The 18,790-nt window shown below is 41.4% G+C and overlaps 1 protein-coding gene across 1 annotated transcript in view; it reads left to right on the forward strand.

The window, feature by feature from the left end:
• Positions 1-18,790, forward strand: part of LOC137436708 (ephrin type-A receptor 5-like) — a 386,742-nt gene that overhangs the window by 147,746 nt on the left and 220,206 nt on the right. Inside the window, exon 4 of the mRNA XM_068130715.2 lies at positions 14,786-14,941. Coding sequence (XP_067986816.2) covers positions 14,786-14,941 — 156 coding nt within the window. The remainder of the gene's footprint in view (positions 1-14,785; positions 14,942-18,790) is intronic.

Consider the following 18,790-nt stretch of genomic DNA (forward strand, 5'->3'; position numbering starts at 1 on the left):
TATTTTGCACAAATGTATTTGTAATATACGTGATATCACATTTTATAAACAATTGAAGTTGGAAAAAAAAAATTCCCCAAAAAATTCCCAAAAAAATAAAATAAATAAATTGGAAATTAAAAAAAAAAATACCCTTAGGACATAATGACGGGAGAGATATGTGCATACCAGAAGTTTGGTACGATTTCACAAAAGTATGAGAAAGTAGTTCAGTGACAACACAGGACAACACAACACAACACAGGACAGACGCTGCACAGATATATATATATATATATATATATATATATATATATATATATATATATATACTGTATATATATATATATTTATTTATTTATAATATCTATATTTTTGAACTGTTTTTGGATTAACTTTTTCTTTCTTTTTTTTTTATATACTGTATATATATATTTTATAATATTTATATTTTTGAAGACTGTTTTGGATTAACTTTTTTTTAAATGTATTTCATATATATATATACTGTATTTATAATATTTATATTTTTGAAGACTTTTGGATGAACAGGTATTTTTTGGATGAATGAGGATTCCTTGGTGGAACTTATGGATCCCACGTTGTTGTCCTTCGTGAAGCGTACGCGAGCTATTGCTGGCACGCTGGTCAACTTCCAAATACCTGCTTTAACCTACGGGGGGCACTGCATCAGCGGCACAGCAGCTAATTATGTTACCGCCATTCAGGTGCTGCATACACGAAAGCAGAACAAGTACAGTCCCATTCATGAAACCAGTCATCTGATTGGTCAGCGACATGTCCTCCCCGAAGGTCGAGCAAGTTCTGGGATTCCTTTTGCGAAGTGTTTCAAACAATGCAGCAATATTTATGTAATATTTAAACATCGATCTTGGGCGTGCAGACTGGCTCCAGGACAGATGAGGGCTTTGACTCAAAGGCGCGTACGTCCTTAAACCGCAAACGAGGAGCAGCGAAGGTTGCAGGAATCCTGGAAGCAGCACATATTGCCTTCGATATGATCCACGAATGTAGCGTCGGAACACATCAAAGGGACGATGTGAAACATTTGCTGGGAAGTTCAAAAGTATTTCTGCAGCTGGTGCCAAGACTCTTTAAAGGCCCTTGAATAAATGCATTAATATTTCTCAACAAACATTAGTTATTCTGCACAAGGCCAATACATCCTTGCTCTCTCCATTGCTATCTTTCAAAAAACCTTCCTTTATTCCAATGGAATATTTTGGATGTGTTTCATCAAATTTACATTTTTTGAACATTCTTCCAACGTCTCTCCTCTCCTTTCGTTAATAGCTTGACTTCTACACATTGCAAGAATATTTCTGACCGTTTCCTTTCAAACTTCCTGCTTTGCATTTGGTGAACTCAATCACGTGGCAGACAAATCCCAAATTCCTCCGACGAACTGACCTGGAAACTTGATCGGAACATGGAGCACAATCCATACTTTTGAGAGAACAGGGCAAAACGTCACTTTGTATGAATTTGATTATCCCATTAAAACACAGATTTTAACCTTGACCACAGATTAATTTTATTCCTTACGTATGGATGTAATAATTAGTTAATTAGTAATTATCTCCATGCATGCACATTACTGCTTGGCAATTGCATATTTACGAATTATTGGATTGTCCATTTATTGGATCATTTAGATTACCTTCCATATTTGCTTCAACCTACCTCTCCAGTGTTACACATAAGCATATCATGATGATTAATTTTCTCTGCGCATCCTAACGACAACAAATATTCGTATTGATATGTGATAAGTAATAAATAAATAAATAAACAAGAAAGACGTCATGCAGAGCACGATACTTCCAAAATCATTCCCCCTCCCTGAAAAAAAAGGTTGCCATGGATACATGAAATTGTCCATTCTGTTACGTGGTCCCCTCGGTGACTACCTGGTCTCGGTGACCCCCGGACCGTGAGAGGACCTTCGCCAGAAAGTAGTATTAGATATGCGCTTTCGCAACGCAATCCCTATGAATTCCACCCAAGAGAAACGGATGTTCAATGATATATTTCCAGGGTAAGGATATCATACAATTTCAATGATACAATCACGGATATTCCCCGAGCAATCAACAACAAACAACCATCAACAATTCCCAATCCACAATCAATTCCCTATATGATTAAGATGGCCATCTTATATGTGTGTGTCCCCTTCTGTACTCACGACCCCCTTTTGGTCTCTGCCCCTCACAATGTCTCTGGGCCCCTCCTGACCAAGATGCTGGTCGGCGTCGCCGCACTCGGGCGGTTGAACGAACCCCGGGTGGACGTGTTTCCACCGGGCAGGTATCGTACCAGGCACCACGGCTGCAGCCCCTCGTGGCCACGCGAAGCGGGTACGGTAAAGCAAGCCAAAAGCCCCACGCTGCTTGCAAGGCGTGTTAGGCCCCAACGTGCGACCCGTACGCGTCTGTTTAGACGGTGCCGCGAACTGTGCCAGACGCGGGGTCGATGCACGGCCCCACGTCAACTTGACGTCTCCACCGGGTAGGTACACGTCCCGGTAACTCCTCTCGCCAGACGGGCTTCGGAACGCCGCTTTTCCACGCGGCGCAAGGTCGATCCCACCTTTCGTCGGAGCGGGGCGAGGAAGAAGAATACTCGTCGCTTTTCTTCCTCGTGTCTTTTCCTCTTCCGTTTCCGGTCACTTCCGTTTCCGGACACTTTTTCAGAAGGGCTCCTGACCCTCCAACCACAACAACCCTTAATCTACTACACAGGATAAGCAAAGACCTGAATGGTAATTCACATACATTCACATAAATATGTAACACTCCCCCCCTTCAAGAAAGAAAGTTTGAACCCCGCGAAAACTTTCTTTGCCGGCCAATTTGGAGAAACAAACCAGATAACTCAACCCCCCCACATTATCAGTTCCCCCCGGGCACAGTTATCACTTAAAAATAAAGCAACCAAAATTTCACCACAACCCCTCCAGATTACTCACTCTGGACTAAGCACCAGCAACGACATTGTCCCTGCCAAATCAAACTCCATCTCCTGACCCTCTGACTTTGACCGTCAGTTTCTTGTGAATGAAGGTTAAGGGGTTGATCAAAGATCCAAAGTTAAGCCACTCGATAGCACTTTTTCTGGGAGGCCAAGCCGAGTATTCACTACATGGATGCCTTTAAGAACGTGGAGTTCACGGTTAGTCCGTGCAGGAAAGTTCTCTACATGGGCGCCTTGAGGAACGTGGAGTTCACGGTTAGTCCGTGCATGAAAGTTCACTACATGGACGCCTTTAGGAACGGCGTTCACGGTTAATCCGTGTAGGAATCTTGGCTCGGCGGCTCCACCGCATTCAGTGCTTCAACTTCTCAGAACTTCCCTAATAATTAGGGTGGGACCACTTGTCCCTGTAGTCCCATGAATAGCGGTCTCCTTCTCGGCCACTACTTTGCCAATCCTTCCTTCGGGAGTGGCCGTAACTCAGGGAGCCTCCATAATAATATTGATTGTGGCCACCACCAAAACTACCGCCCAGTTGTCCTCTCCTGTAGACCTCTCGGCGCCTACGAAATGCCTTCCCTACTGTTATGGTCCGACCCTCCAAATCCTTGCCATTCCAATTCTTCTCTGCCTCTCTGGCGTCTTTTGTGCTGGCAAACGTGACAAAGCCGAACCCTCTTGACTGTTGCGTTTCCCAGTCTCTTACCAACCGCACTTCCACCAGCGGCCCATATCTGTTGAAGACAGAGGTCAGAACTTCTTCCTCTGTTTTGAAGTTCAGTCCCCCTACAAATAACTTGGCACTTTTGTCGCCATCCCGAGCTGGTGTGTTGTTATTTTCCCTGCTGGGCTCTTTACCAACCCTCAGGTTACCATAAACTTGACCCCCGGCCAAATCATTCCCGATAACCACAGATACACCCTCTACAGGAAGCGTGGCTTGTAAACCGACGGTGACCGGTCCTGACACCAAATCGGACTCCAAATGGATGACATGAAGGGGAGCACTAACACCGCCCCCGATCCCCTGTAAACGAACACTATCCCCCGTTGCCGTCTCCTCGGACCATGGCAAAATGCCTTCAAGCATTAAAGATTGATGTGCCCCTGTGTCCCTCAATATCCTAACCGGTTTCCGGTTAGTCGAGGCTCCATCCCGTGACACAAACCCCTCTGAAATAAATGGTTGGTAACCCTTTTGATGGCGATTTCTCACAATGGCCATTGCATTTGGAGTCGTAATAGTCGGACTCCGCTCTGGGTCTTCCCTTTTCATGCGGTAACAACTGGACATCAAGTGTCCAGGTTTCTTGCAAAAAGCGCAAGTAGGCCCGGAGGAAAAACTCGTGGTCTGCCTCGGGCCCCCCGAACTATAAGTTTGTCTTGGGCCCGCATCCCTCTGATTTCGAACAGGTGGGGTATCATAGTTGTCCCCATAATCATCTCGAGGCCGCCGCCATGTAAGGTCGTTCTCCGCACCGGGTGTTCCATAACTCCCCTGCTGAAGTCTAGGCGAGGAGTTAGGTTGGTGGACCCCTATTCGGTGGGTTAAGGCATAATCATCTGCCATGGTGGCTGCGTCCCACAACTTTGGTACTTTCTTTTCCTGCAGGTACACTTTGATGTCCTCGTGGACACACTGCTGGAATTCCTCCACCAGGATCAAGTCACGCAATGTTTCGAAGTCTTTCCCGACTCCTTTTGACTCACACCACCGATCAAACATGTTTTCTTTCACTCTGGCAAACTCCACATGGGTCTCACTCTCCCTCTTCCTGGCATTCCTGAATTTTTGCCTGTAAGCTTCCGGAACCAACTCATAGGCTTTGAGGATGTGCTTCTTCAGTACCTCATAATCTGCACATTGGTCCATTGGTAGCGCCGAATAAATCTCTTGAGCTTTCCCCACCAGCACACTTTGCACGAGTATGGTCCAGGCCTCCTCCGGCCAGTTTAATTGTCGAGCCACTTTCTCAAAGTGTGGAAAAAATTTCGCGACTTCCTTTTCACTGAACGGTGGAACCAGCCTCACATGTCTGCCCACATCCTAGGTTTTCTGGTTAGGTGTCGACCCCGTCAGCAAGGGTGGTGCCTCTCCCCGTTCTCTCATTAACTCCAGCTCCTTGAATTTGATTTCTTGCTGAAGCTCCATGTCCCGTTCCTTTAATTCCCTTTCTGCTTTTCTCTCCTCTGCTTCGAGTTCCCTTGCAGCTCTCCTCTCCTCTGCTTGTTTCTCTTCTCTCCTCTCCTCTGCTTTCCTTTCTTCTTCTGCTCTTTCCTTTTCTGCTTTCCTTTCCTCTTCTTTTCTTTCCTTTTCTGCTTTCCTTTCTTCTTCTGCTCTTTTCTTTTCTGCTTTCCTTTCTTCTTCTGCTCTTTCCTTTTCTGCTTTCCTTTCTTCTTCTGCTCTTTCCTTTTCTGCTTTCCTTTCTTCTTCTGCTCTTTCCTTTTCTGCTTTCCTTTCTTCTTCTGCTCTTTCCTTTTCTGCTTTCCTTTCTTCTTCTTTAATCTGTTCCTGGCTCCGTAATTGCAACTCCAGTTTCCGGAGCTCAACATCTTCTGGTTCTTCGGGTAGCCACTCCCAGGCTAACTCGTCCCATGTTCCTAATCCCACCATAGATTGTATCACCGTGGCCTGCAACTCTGCCTTCCTCAAATTAGTTCGGACCTCCAAGTTAAAATGTTTGGCCAATTTCAAGAGGTCCGACTTTAGTAACGCTCGGAACTGTGCCTCACTCGGTGTTACCGCAAAGTTCTGTGCCACAAACGCCATGGTGACTATCGTTAACACCTGTTAACCTTCACCCAAGACTTTACCCCAATTTCCCCCAAAAATTTACCAATTAATACTTAATTAATAAATTTTAATTAATAAAAATATTATTTTATTATTTTATACAAATACACTTTTAGATCCCGGACGAGCCCCCAATTCTGTTACGTGGTCCCCTCGGTGACTACCTGGTCTCGGTGACCCCCGGACCGTGAGAGGACCTTCGCCAGAAAGTAGTATTAGATATGCGCTTTCGCAACGCAATCCCTATGAATTCCACCCAAGAGAAACGGATGTTCAATGATATATTTCCAGGGTAAGGATATCATACAATTTCAATGATACAATCACGGATATTCCCCGAGCAATCAACAACAAACAACCATCAACAATTCCCAATCCACAATCAATTCCCTATATGATTAAGATGGCCATCTTATATGTGTGTGTCTCCTTCTGTACTCACGACCCCCTTTTGGTCTCTGCCCCTCACAATGTCTCTGGGCCCCTCCTGACCAAGATGCTGGTCGGCGTCGCCGCACTCGGGCGGTTGAACGAACCCCGGGTGGACGTGTTTCCACCGGGCAGGTATCGTACCAGGCACCGCGGCTGCAGCCCCTCGTGGCCACGCGAAGCGGGTACGGTAAAGCAAGCCAAAAGCCCCACGCCGCTTGCAAGGCGTGTTAGGCCCCAACGTGCGACCTGTACGCGTCTGTTTAGACGGTGCCGCGAACGGTGCCAGACGCGGGGTCGATGCACGGCCCCACGTCAACTTGATGTCTCCACCGGGTAGGTACACGTCCCGGTAACTCCTCTCGCCAGACGGGCTTCGGAACGCCGCTTTTCCACGCGGCGCAAGGTCGATCCCACCTTTCGTCGGAGCGGGGCGAGGAAGAAGAATACTCGTCGCTTTTCTTCCTCGTGTCTTTTCCTCTTCCGTTTCCGGTCACTTCCGTTTCCGGACACTTTTTCAGAAGGGCTCCTGACCCTCCAACCACAACAACCCTTAATCTACTACACAGGATAAGCAAAGACCTGAATGGTAATTCACATACATTCACATAAATATGTAACAATTGCATTAAGATTTAAATTGACGATCCTAATCAAAGCTCGGGTCAATCCGATTAAAATTGATGATTTTTCATATGAAAAGTGATTATTTTAGAAGAGTGACCTTGAGTTGACCTTTGACCTTTAAACTTCAAAAGTAGTTGCTTTCCAAATTCAGTGAGGTAATTTCCAATTGCTGTTTAATTCTCAAGTAGAGAAGATTGATGATTTTTCAGATGAAAATTGATAATTTTATAAGTTTGACCTTGAGTTTACCTTTGACCTTTTAACCCCAAAATTAGTTGCTTTGCCAATTCAGTGATGCACTATCCAATTGCTGTTTAATCTTCAAGTAAATAGGAAGAAAATTGATGATGTTTCAGATGAAAATTGATGATTTTATAAGTTTGACCTTGAGTTGACCTTTGACCTTTAACCCCAAAAGTAGTTGTTTTCCCAATTCAGTGATGCATTATCCAAATGCTGTTTAATTTTCAAGTAAATAGGAAGAAAATTGATGATGTTTCAGATGTAAATTGATGATTTTATAAGTTCGACCTTGAGTTGACCTTTGACCTTTAACCCGAAAAGTAGTTGCTTTCCCAATTCAGTGATGCACTATCCAATCGCTGTTTAATTTCCAAGTTGATACGAAGAAAATTGACGATTTGTCAGATGAAAATTGATGATTGTAGAAGTTTGATCTTGAGTTGACCTTTGACCGTTTGACTTCAAAAACAGTTGGTTTCCCAATTTACTGAGACACTGCAATTGCTGTTTAATTTTCAAGTCCATCGGATGAAAAATGACGATTTTTGAAATTTGACCTCATTTGACCGTTGTCTTTTGACCTCAAAATCAATAGGCTTTTCAGTTGTGACCACCTGCACAGCTTGGTAAAGTTTCATAACTATCGGTTTATAATTGTGACCTTTAAGCAATTGACAAACAAACAGACAGAATAACGCACAAGATCATCTAATATACTTGAATAGTCTTCGATTTTGCAAGTAATAAATAACCTGATTATCCTGGACAGCAGCAATATTGACTTTGATATTTCTCAAGGCATGACATTTGTCTTCCCCTTCTTTTTCTTTCGCCTGTGTTTCCTGATGGGCTCCGATATTCATGCTTTGTGGTTTGCTTCTTGCTTTGCAACGCATTCACTTTGAGCAGACACAGCTGTTTTTCACTGCTGGCTTCAGACGCGTCAAACGTTGCTGTTTTGTCTGCATGATTGCCTTCGTTCGAGCCTGAGCAGTGTTTTTCAGATATCGGACATGTTGTTCATAAGTCAGGATCCCTCCAACACTCAGACATCGCTCTTCCTTTTTATTCATTTCATAACCTTTGCTAATTACCTCCGCCACAGAAGGTGGATGGAGTTTATGTTTTTCACCCCTGTCTGTTTGTTTGTTTTGTGAACAGGATATCTCAAAAGGTTGCATACAGATTTGGATGAAATTTGGTCGTGTATGTGACAAGGACGAAATGATTAGATTTTGGTGAAGATCCGGATTCGGATCCGGATACTATAATTTTTAAGCGATTCTTCACCATTGGGAGATAGAGCCAGAAACGATACATAGCAGGATATCTCAAAAAGTTATGGATGGATTTGGACCAAACTTGTTGGACATGTTGGGTGTTTGACGAGGACTAATCGATTCGATTTTGGTGAAGATCTGAATATGGATTTGGATACGAGAATTATTAAATTTTAAGTGATTCTTCACCATTGGGAGATAGGGCCAAAAACGATACATAGCAGGATATCTCAAAAAGTTATGGATGGATTTGGACGAAACTTGTTGGACATGTTGGGTGTTTGACGAGGACTAATCGATTCGATTTTGGTGAAGATCTGAATATGGATTTGGATACGAGAATTATTAAATTTTAAGTGATTCTTCACCATTGGGAGATAGGGCCAAAAACGATACATAGCAGGATATCTCAAAAAGTTATGGATGGATTTGGACGAACCTTGCTGGACATGTTGGGTGTTTGACAAGGACTAATCGATTCGATTTTGGTGAAGATCTGAATATGGATTTGGATACGAGAATTATTAAATTTTAAGTGATTCTTCACCATTGGGAGATAGGGCTAAGCCGATATATAAAATGATATTTAAAAAAAGTTATGGATGATTTATGACTAAACTAGGTGGATGAGTTGGATAAGACAAGCACAAGCCGATTCGATTTTGGTTCAGGTCTGAATCCAGATCCGGCCTATCGGTGGGATACAAAACATAAACTGTTCAGCCTGGCATAGGTATGCTCTCTACCGAGTGCCATTCTAGTTTCAGATTGCCATGCATTGTAGGATTTCCTGATATAATAGACATTTTTTGATCGGCTGGATGGTGCAGCCGGCAGCTTTCGAGGATGGTTAAGAGCACCATGCAGACCAGGCATGTCCTTGGTGTTGCTTTCTGATGTTGATTGACTGAACTTAAGTCATGTGTTTTTCCTTCCATTACCTTTGTCAACCTTTTTATTCTGTGGAGGCCATCTCCTTGTTGGCTTCGTCAGCGATGGTGGATGGAGGCATCTTTTCACCCCTGTCTGTGTGTTTATTTATGAACAGGATATCTCAAAAAGTTGTACACAGATTTGGACGAAATTTGGCAGAGATGTAGCGTATGTGACAAGGACGAAATTATTCGATTTTGTTGAAGATCCGGATTTGGATCCGGCGAGTATAATTTTTAAAGTCATTCTTCACCATTGGGAGATATGGCCAAAATTGATATATAGCAGGATATCTCAAAAAGTTATGGATGGATTTGGCCAAAGCTTGCTGGAGAGGTTGGTTGTGTGACGAGGTTGAATCTATTCGATTTTGGTGAAGATCCGAATCCCGATCCGGATACGATAATTTGTTATATTTTTTAAAGTGATTGTTCACCATTGAGTGATAGGTCTAAAAACGGTATGTAGCGTGATATTTCAAAAAGTTTTGTATGACTTTTGACAAAACTTGGTGGATGAGTTGGTTGGTTGACAAGAACAAGCCAATTCGATTTGGGTTCAGGTCCAGTTTCAGATCCGACCTATCAGTGGGATACAAAACGTAAACTGTTCAGCCTGGTGGAGGTATGCTCTCTACCGAGAGCCGTTCTAGGTTGGTATCGTTGAAGGTCTCTGGTTGAGTTGTTTTGGCTTTGCTTCCTCGACATGAACCGTGACATGCTGAAATCCTGGGGGAGTGAAATTCTCTCTGTTGGTTAAACCCAATGGATCTTCATCACTGAATGTGCTCAAGCAAACTTCCTTACCGACATGGATCGTTTCAGCCGAAAAGGCAAGAGAATATATTTGTGACAAAGCGCACGTACCATTTCTTAAACACCTGATGAGTAATGGCATTTGTGAGGACTTGCAGTAGAATGAAGGACTATTCTTGCTGGCGAAAGCTCGTGTCAATCTGCGTTGGTGGACAGGTATGGATGAAATCGACAGGACGTTAATCAAGGTATGCTGACCTCCTTGGGAAGCCTTCGTAGAGCGTCGGAATGAATTATTTTGCTCCGATGAGTCTTCTTGCTTCCCACTGTGCTTTGTATACCTCGATCAACGTCCTTTTGATTTCATCCATCTGTGCCGATAGGTGGACCTCTAAAGAGTCGCTTCATTGTACGAGAGTGGTTGTATTGAGAATTGCATTATTTTTAAATAACTGTAGCTCTGCACAACATATCTCCCAAACTGGCACACATCTGAGACCACCTGTCCACAACATGACTGTCAGGTGGAAATCCCTCACATTGTCCTAATGTGTGCCAGAACCAAGATGGTGACTGATGGTGTAATTGACTTGAAGGGTCAGCACAAAAAAAAAAACCCACAATTTTTGATTAAGGACATGATTACATTTACCAAAACTATAGCTGCACTCGATAGTGTACAAACCTCCACCAGGCTGGACAGTTTATTTTGTATCCCACTGAAAGGCCGGATCTGGATTCTGACCTGAACCAAAATCAAATATCAGCTTTTTCTTGTCACCTAACCAACTTATTCACCAAGTTTTGTCATACTCTGTCCAAAACCTTTTGAGATATCATGCTATACATAGTTTTTCGCCTGAATAGCTTGGTGGCTAACAAAAAAAACCGTTCACATGGTGATTCAAGCATGAAACCTAGCAGTGATGTTCTTATATAGATAGTCTTTAAATCCAGTTTATTATCCAAATCGAAATTGAACATGGCGGCCATTTTTTTTTCGAAATCGTTGCCAAAATTGCTAAAATGTGCCAAAAACTTTTAAATATTGAATATAGGATGTACAAAATCATTAAGTATCAACACAAAATCACAGAACTACCTACATATTAACTCTGAGGTCGTTAAAACTTTCATGTCATCTTAATCAATTAATTAAAATTAATTTTCATTTTTAAATTATTTTTTTACTATATAAAAATTATAAAAATTTATATAAAAATTTAAATTTATTACTTGTATCACAATGTTAACGATTCATCCTAATAAATGGGTGTTAGCCACTTACCTATAATCTTTCATTTGTGAAAAATCACTTAAAATTACAAATTATTGTATCTGGTTCTTCACAAAAAATTGAATCGATTCGTCCTTGTCACACACCCAACGTGTCCACCAAGTTTCGCCCGAATACATTCATAACTTTTTGAGATATGCTGCTCACAGACAGACAGACAGATGAACAAGGGAGAAAACATAAACGTCCACCTAGTTTCGGTCGCGGAGGAAATGAATTGCGGATTTGCAGCACAGTTTGTTGATTTTGCTCCACGACGGATACGAGTGTACAACAACATTGCTGAACGATCGAGGTCATGTGGCCGAGTTCAATTAACCAACATCCTTGTGCCAGGTTTTTCTCAGGTCAAACTCGCAAACATTGACAGGGTCACTTGCAATTAAAGAGCACGAACAGATGAGTGATATATCTCTCCCTGGCTTATTGCTTTGATAGTATATTTAATTAGGAGCGTGGTAGGCCTTGATTTATAGCATTTGGTAATAATTGTGATTAATAGTGGCTGTTGTGAAATGTGACGTGAGACAACTTGTGATTTGGTGCAAATCAAACCCAATTTGTGGACTTTCATGTCAAATTTGATGACAGCAATCGAATTGTACAAAAAAGATGTAGGAGTGCAAAATAAATGCTCCAAAGGTCACTCTTCAGCTTTTGAGACTTCCAGTTGGCAGTTATTACAACAGCCTTTCATATTCAAGCTCGGTCAGCGGAATAGGCTGAGGAATAGCGACTCGTGCTCCTCTTTGTCAAAATCTTTCATATTTGTAAGTTTTATCTGAATCTTGTCTTTTTACTGTCTACTTCAGTTTACTCAAAAAATCGATCAACATATGGAGAGAATCCGCAGGTTTTTTGTTTTTTTTCTTGGATACAAGATCGAGGCTCGTGTAAGAGCTAACATTGATCACAAAAAGACAAACTGAAACATAAAACATAAAACATGATAAAGGTTGCATCAACATTTGCATTGTCCCTCTCATGCAGTGCCCAGAGGAAGTCTGCGTGCCATATTGTTGGGATTTGAACCTATAACTATAGGCAGTGCTAATTTGAAACATATCGAGCAGTCGTTCTGAACCTTTTTCAGTCAACGTGCCTCTTGGTAGGGATAAAGTAGTGTTATCATGCCTGTAGTTGTCTTTTGTAACGTATTCAAATTGTTTCACTTCTAACACAAGTTACACGTAAGTTATAACACAGGTAAAGGTAAAATTAATATGGCCGATCATGCCTGTGCTGCATTATTCCAAATCCTGTTTACTGGCAGGATTTATTTTGTCAGTGGGTCATCTACTCACATATTATGAATAACATGAAATGGATAAAATGGGTTAGAGTTGAGGGAGGGGTTGGTGTGAAAAAACTGAGGAAAAAGTTTAAGGAAAGGAAATTGTAGGATAAAAGGATTAAAGTGAGATTAGGGAATTGAAGAGAGGTGAGAGTTGAAAGAAAGGAGAGTGACAAAGGGGTTGAGGAAGGCATGTTTGGGCATTGTGGGGGAGATGCCAGAATTTTGCTATTCGTGTGTACCCCAATGTTATACATACAATATGTGGTACCTTCAAAATAACATAAATTTGTCGGCAACATTATTTATAATTCTACTTGTCAATATATTTATTTACTTATTTATTTATTGTGCAACTTTTGTAGCATTTACTGAAATGGGATATAGTCATTTTGAGCACTACTTGGCTTGTCTTTATACAGGCCATATGTACTGTAATGTTTAATTATTTTATATACGTGTAAATATGAGTTGGGGCCATCTATTTATTATGTATGTAATTAGGGCATAATGATAGACCAAAACCATTGCTTCATTTACAACCACTCCAGGAGACTCTACTGCCAAGTGATCATTTTTGACTCTGTCCTATTTGACTTTTTTTTTTTTTTTTACTATTTTAAAATTATTATTATTATTTTTGACTATTGTCTTTATATTTGACTATATTTTTGATTATCTTCTGCTATGTTTGACTATGACTGTTATATAATGTATGTGTAAATATGAGTTAAAAACCACCTTTAGAGGCCATTTTTCCCCGCAAAGCGGGGGTTGGCCTTTTTCGGGCACCGTGGTTGTTGTTGTTTTTTTGGTCCCCTTTTTGAAGCAATGTTTTACGGCCGGATGCCCTTCCTGACACCAACCCTTTTTGCCGCCTTTAACGACAAACAGGGAATTACCAGTGAACTGGTACTCAATTAGCCGACCTCGGAAGGATGACAGGCTGAGTCAACCCCCCTGGCGTTAATTCAGCGATTGACCGGGATTCGAACCCAGGATCCTAGGATCCTAAGCCGGCACCCTAGCCACTAGCCCAACACCAACAACACCAACACCATGTGTAAATATGAGTTGGGGCCATCTATTTATTTAATGTATGTAATTATGGTGTAATGATTGACCGAAACCATTGCTTCATTTACAACCACTCCAGGAGACTCTACTGCCAAGTGATCACTTTTGACTGTCCTATTTGACTATTGTTTTTGATTATTTACTATTTCTATTGCTATTATTTATTTTTGACTATTGTTTTTAGATTTGACTATTTTCTTTGAATATTTACTATTTATATTACTACTATTGATTTTCTTGCAAATTTTTTGGTTATTTAGTATTGCTATTATTGATATTATTATTATTTTGACTATTGTTTTTGTATTTGCCTATTTTTTGGACTATTTTTGACTATTTTTTACTATGTTTGACCATGACTGTTATATACTGTATGTGTAAATTCGAGTTGTGGCCATCTATTTATTATGTTTGTAATTATGGCTATTTGGGCCATCTATTTATTGTGTCTATTTATGTCTATCTATTTATGAAAGTTTGACCAAAACCATTGCTTCATTGACAACCACTGCAGGAGATTCCATTGCCAAGTGATCATTTTTGACTATGTGCACACCATGTGCATAAACTAAGTGGCCACAGTGTGTGAATCTCTTCCATGCAAGTCAATTGGTTGTGTCATAAAAGCATACACTGTGCAATGGTGCGCAGGAGCAAATGGATGTGACACTGTGACAGCCAGATTAATATCTGCTATGAAAGTTTGCATGCTCTGCAATATGGTGTCATCCTGCTGGCAATGGGCTCGATAACAGCTTTGGTTGCTGGAATCACACCCAAGAGGTTGTAGACTAAGTACTGGAAGATGCACGTGAGAGCAGTATTTCTCAGCAATACAAGAAAGAATAAAACAAAGGTCTTTACCTTTTTGTTTCTACTGCTAGCTGCCACAAACAACCCCACAATTTTCATGTCCCCAAGTCATATGTTTGAAAGTTCTTTGTTTTGCAGACCACACTATTTTTTTTACCTTATTCATATTTTCCTTCTGAAATTCCTACATAACGAAATCCTTACAAGACAGCGAGAATCAGACATGCCTATATGGTGCTAATGCTTTCCCTAACTGTGTCCACCCAGCATGCCGTCCAGGGACGTACAAGGCCGTAGCAGGAGCACAGCCGTGCGCAACATGCCCAGTGCACAGTTCAAGCTTGAAGGAGGCTGCAGCGTCTTGTACCTGTCATGCGGCGTTCTACCGAGCCCCAACTGACCCACCAAGTTATCCCTGCTCTCGTAAGTTTCAGAGTTTGGAAACAATTGTGTTGTTTGCCAATTTCATACCTTCCTTATAAGGGAATTGTTTACACATTGCTTGTTCAAAATGAGGAAATATTTGACCCTCCCAATACCTCCTCTCTTCTCCATCCCTTTTCCTTTCCCATCTCCTTTCCCTTTCCTCCTTCCTCCTCCCTAACTCCAAGTGCAGACTCAATATTTAAGAAGCTATATGAAATCATCTTTACTTCATCAATGCATTATTTACTTTTCTATGGTGTTTGCCATTTGTTTCACAAAGAACAAATGTGAAAGTGTGTATCTACGTATGTTCAAGGCAGGCCAAAATTACCAAAATGTTGAAATTATCAAGATTATATCATAGGTCCCATGGAGGAAGGAGTTTGATTAGAGCAAATAGAACCAAAACACTGAACGTATCCAAAAAAAAGGTATTAAATTATTTTTGGAAGACTTAGAGAGAGAGTGTTATGCATGGCCGCATAAAACAGTTTTACCAATTGAAACTTATAAAACGCAAAACAGCTTGGATAAACTTGTGGTGTAAAGTATGTTATACATGCACAACACACACTGACACACAATGTATACATATGTATTTATACTAGCAGGTACTGGTGGAACATCTGCGCAATGTAAAATGGGACTTCAAGTCGTCAACATTACTCCTCTACCCCCCCCCCCCCTACCCACCCCCCTCAATCCTCCTTCCCCACTCACCCCCTCACAAACTCCAAGTCATCAATTAATCATAACTATTTCGGCATGAGGTTTGGGATGGATTTAATAAAGACAGTGGGATTGGAGGAAGGATCTGCTTCCGGTTCAAGTATCTGGGTCATCAATTTGGTGTCATGTGTCTCATGTCTGCCCCAGCCTTGGGTATCAGGCCTAATATCCACACCCACATGTGGGGCTGTGGGTGATTACAAATCCGCAATAGGTTGCATGAAGGTCGATGTGACGGTTAATCGACTGTATGCCCAAAAGCCACGCTTCGAGGATTTCCAGGCCAGTACGCCGGATACTGAGGCTTTGACAAACGTATTTTCCCACACAAAGTTGTGCTGTTGGTTGTGACAATGTGCTGCTACCAATAAAAGTTTGTCACTGTGTGTAACTGCTTGCTGGTGCTGCATCAACTGTGTCGCAAGCTGTTGTGCTTTAAGTAACTAGTACACCCGCTCACTACGGGAGTGGCAGGAAGGGTCATTCTTCTTTGGGGTATATAGATTATAGTCGATCTATGGTCGGGTCTCAAGAACATTGGGTGCGTGTTCATTTACCAAGTTTATTGTGGAGAGATCGCCAAGTGGTTTAAGCATTCGAGCAAGCACTCCATTCAAAACCGTTAATGAACAGCTGGCTTGACAAGCACTATCTAACTGTTTGGTAAACGAGCACAACCCAGGCTTCCTCCTTTCAATTTCCTATTAAACAGCAGGAGCGAGTTTCAAAAGTTCGCTACGAAAAATGCCATGTTAGTGCCAGGAAGGGCCATGTTATTAATCCAACACTTGTGGGTTATATGGAGTACAGTAGATCTTCGCTCAGTTCTGTAAGTAAAACTTACCTCACGGATGTCGGGATTCCTCCAAATTTCTCATTTAGTGTTATAAAGAGCATTAGCGACTGTTTAAAAAGCTAATTATACGTGTTTGTGGTTCATTATATTTTTACTTCTGGTAGAGGCCGTTGGGCCGTTGCTCCCATGGAAACGCCATGATAAGCTATATATAAACGTTGACTCGATGTTTGTTCAAGGAGAAAAAACCCTTGGGGAGGTGGGATATTATTGGTATTAATAACATTGTATGTGTTTTGTAATAACATTAATATTACGCTATTATCGTTGGTGTTGTTATTAGAACGGCCTTGGAAAAACGTTACGATAACGCTAACTTAATATGAATATACACCTCAACACGCAACCCCTTTGACGGTAATGGTCGGGAAAAACCGCTCGGGGGAGAAACCCACCCTTGGAGAGGGGGGCAAATGAATGTGCTACAACCTTCATAGTGTAACCCTTCGTCATCCTGTCAAGTTTGGTTGAGATTGGATAAGTAACGACAGAATGTATTGGGGTCAAAAATTCATCAGACACAGACAAACACCAAATTGCATATTTTAATATGATGATGATGATATCATGTTCTTTTTTTCTTGTTGATTGGCTTGCCTTGAATCCAAGATAGAGATAGCTTGTAGTTTGTTTGTTTTTTCATGCCAGTTATGTTTTCAGAGTGTGAAGAAGTAAAAAAAAAAAAGGTCTTTATATTCCGAAATGAGAAACTACATTATTGTCTGTGAACAAGATCTTGTTGTGTGAGACAGTCCCATAATCCATCTGTATTTGTACATTTGTCTACTATTGTCAGTGTAATTCATTTTGAAGTACAATCATGTCATCATCTATTTGTCCTGCATGTGATTTATGTACAAGCTCTCTATCTGCCAGGAGCCTCAGATCAATGTGACAAAAACACACGAGAATCCAGATCCAGGTAAAAATACCAACTTCCTCAAACTCTAAGCACATAGGTAACCTGTCGAGACATGGCACTAAGCTAGATTCCACACACTGTCTGCACAACAAGGCATCATTTCGTCAGTATGGATTGAATGAATGAACAATTGTGATTAAAAAACAAACAAAATGTAAACATTTGCTGAAGGAAATATTTTTTGTAAATTCTACACTTAACCTACACTTAATGACAGCCAGAGTAATGTAAATACACAACGTGTATTTACAAAATACCAAGAGGAAAAAACAAGAAGGAAAACTACTTGTGATGAGCTTGTGTTGAGAGTTGGTAAAGTTCATGGGGATCTGATTCTCCCAGGAACTCTGCAGCATACATGTCTTAAGATGCAATGTGTATTTACTGGACTGCGGACTGCCACAGGTGTGCATCTACTGATGGTGCAACACCTAGCAGGTGGTCAGGCACAGTGTTATAGTTCACACCACGGATACAATGACCTCAAACCACATGAACAGGCCTGGCACAGAATAAAGCCTGAGCAAAACTTGTTGATCAGGGAAACTCTAGCTGTGGCCACTAACCACAAATGCAACATCTCAAACAACTTACACAATACCACTTCCAATAATTGTCCATCCACTCTGAGAGCCCTATGTCTGTACCGACTTTGTTTTACTTCCTAGAATCCTCGCTGACTTCCTTTCCACTTAGATACATTCTTTAACACCTCTGTGGTAGGCCAGAAGCCTCGAGGATCATCCCTTCTTTCACACCTCGGGCCACCCTATCCAGTGCCTGGAAGGTTCCTGCAGGTGTGATTGACCAACCCCATTTAGGGACGTGGAAGTCTGGCTTTAAACAAATTCGGGAATCTCTGGAGTCATGGGAGATTGGTTCATGTATCGCATCCATGATCATGGCACGATCCCACTTCCAAGGGGTCCAAAGGGCAAGAAGAGAAAGACAGACACACACTTGACTCAACAGTAAAAAAAGAAAAAAGAAAAGAAAGCAAGGGAAGACGAGGGTCATGCAAATAATAATATTATTAAATCCAAACTTGGTAAACAAAGTGCATACTCCATGATGCTGTATTCCGCAACTCGTAACAACCCTTATAGGAGAGCATGTTTACAAAGTTCTGATGTGTTGGAGAAATATATAAACAAACAAACCACTTTGAAGGTGAATCTGTGAAAGACAAAAATCAATTTTAACTCAAAACAAAAATCATGAGCCTCAGTCACTAAAGGATTGTGGATACAAAACCTATAGAAAACCTTGTAAGTTTCCCAATCCACGACTTTAACCGTTATTCCAGTCATTGCTCTTCAATGCATCCTTTAATGCTCAA

The sequence above is a fragment of the Myxine glutinosa genome, chromosome 11 (genome assembly GCF_964187855.1).
Source record: "Myxine glutinosa chromosome 11, kmMyxGlut1.1, whole genome shotgun sequence".
NCBI lineage: Eukaryota > Metazoa > Chordata > Myxini > Myxiniformes > Myxinidae > Myxine > Myxine glutinosa.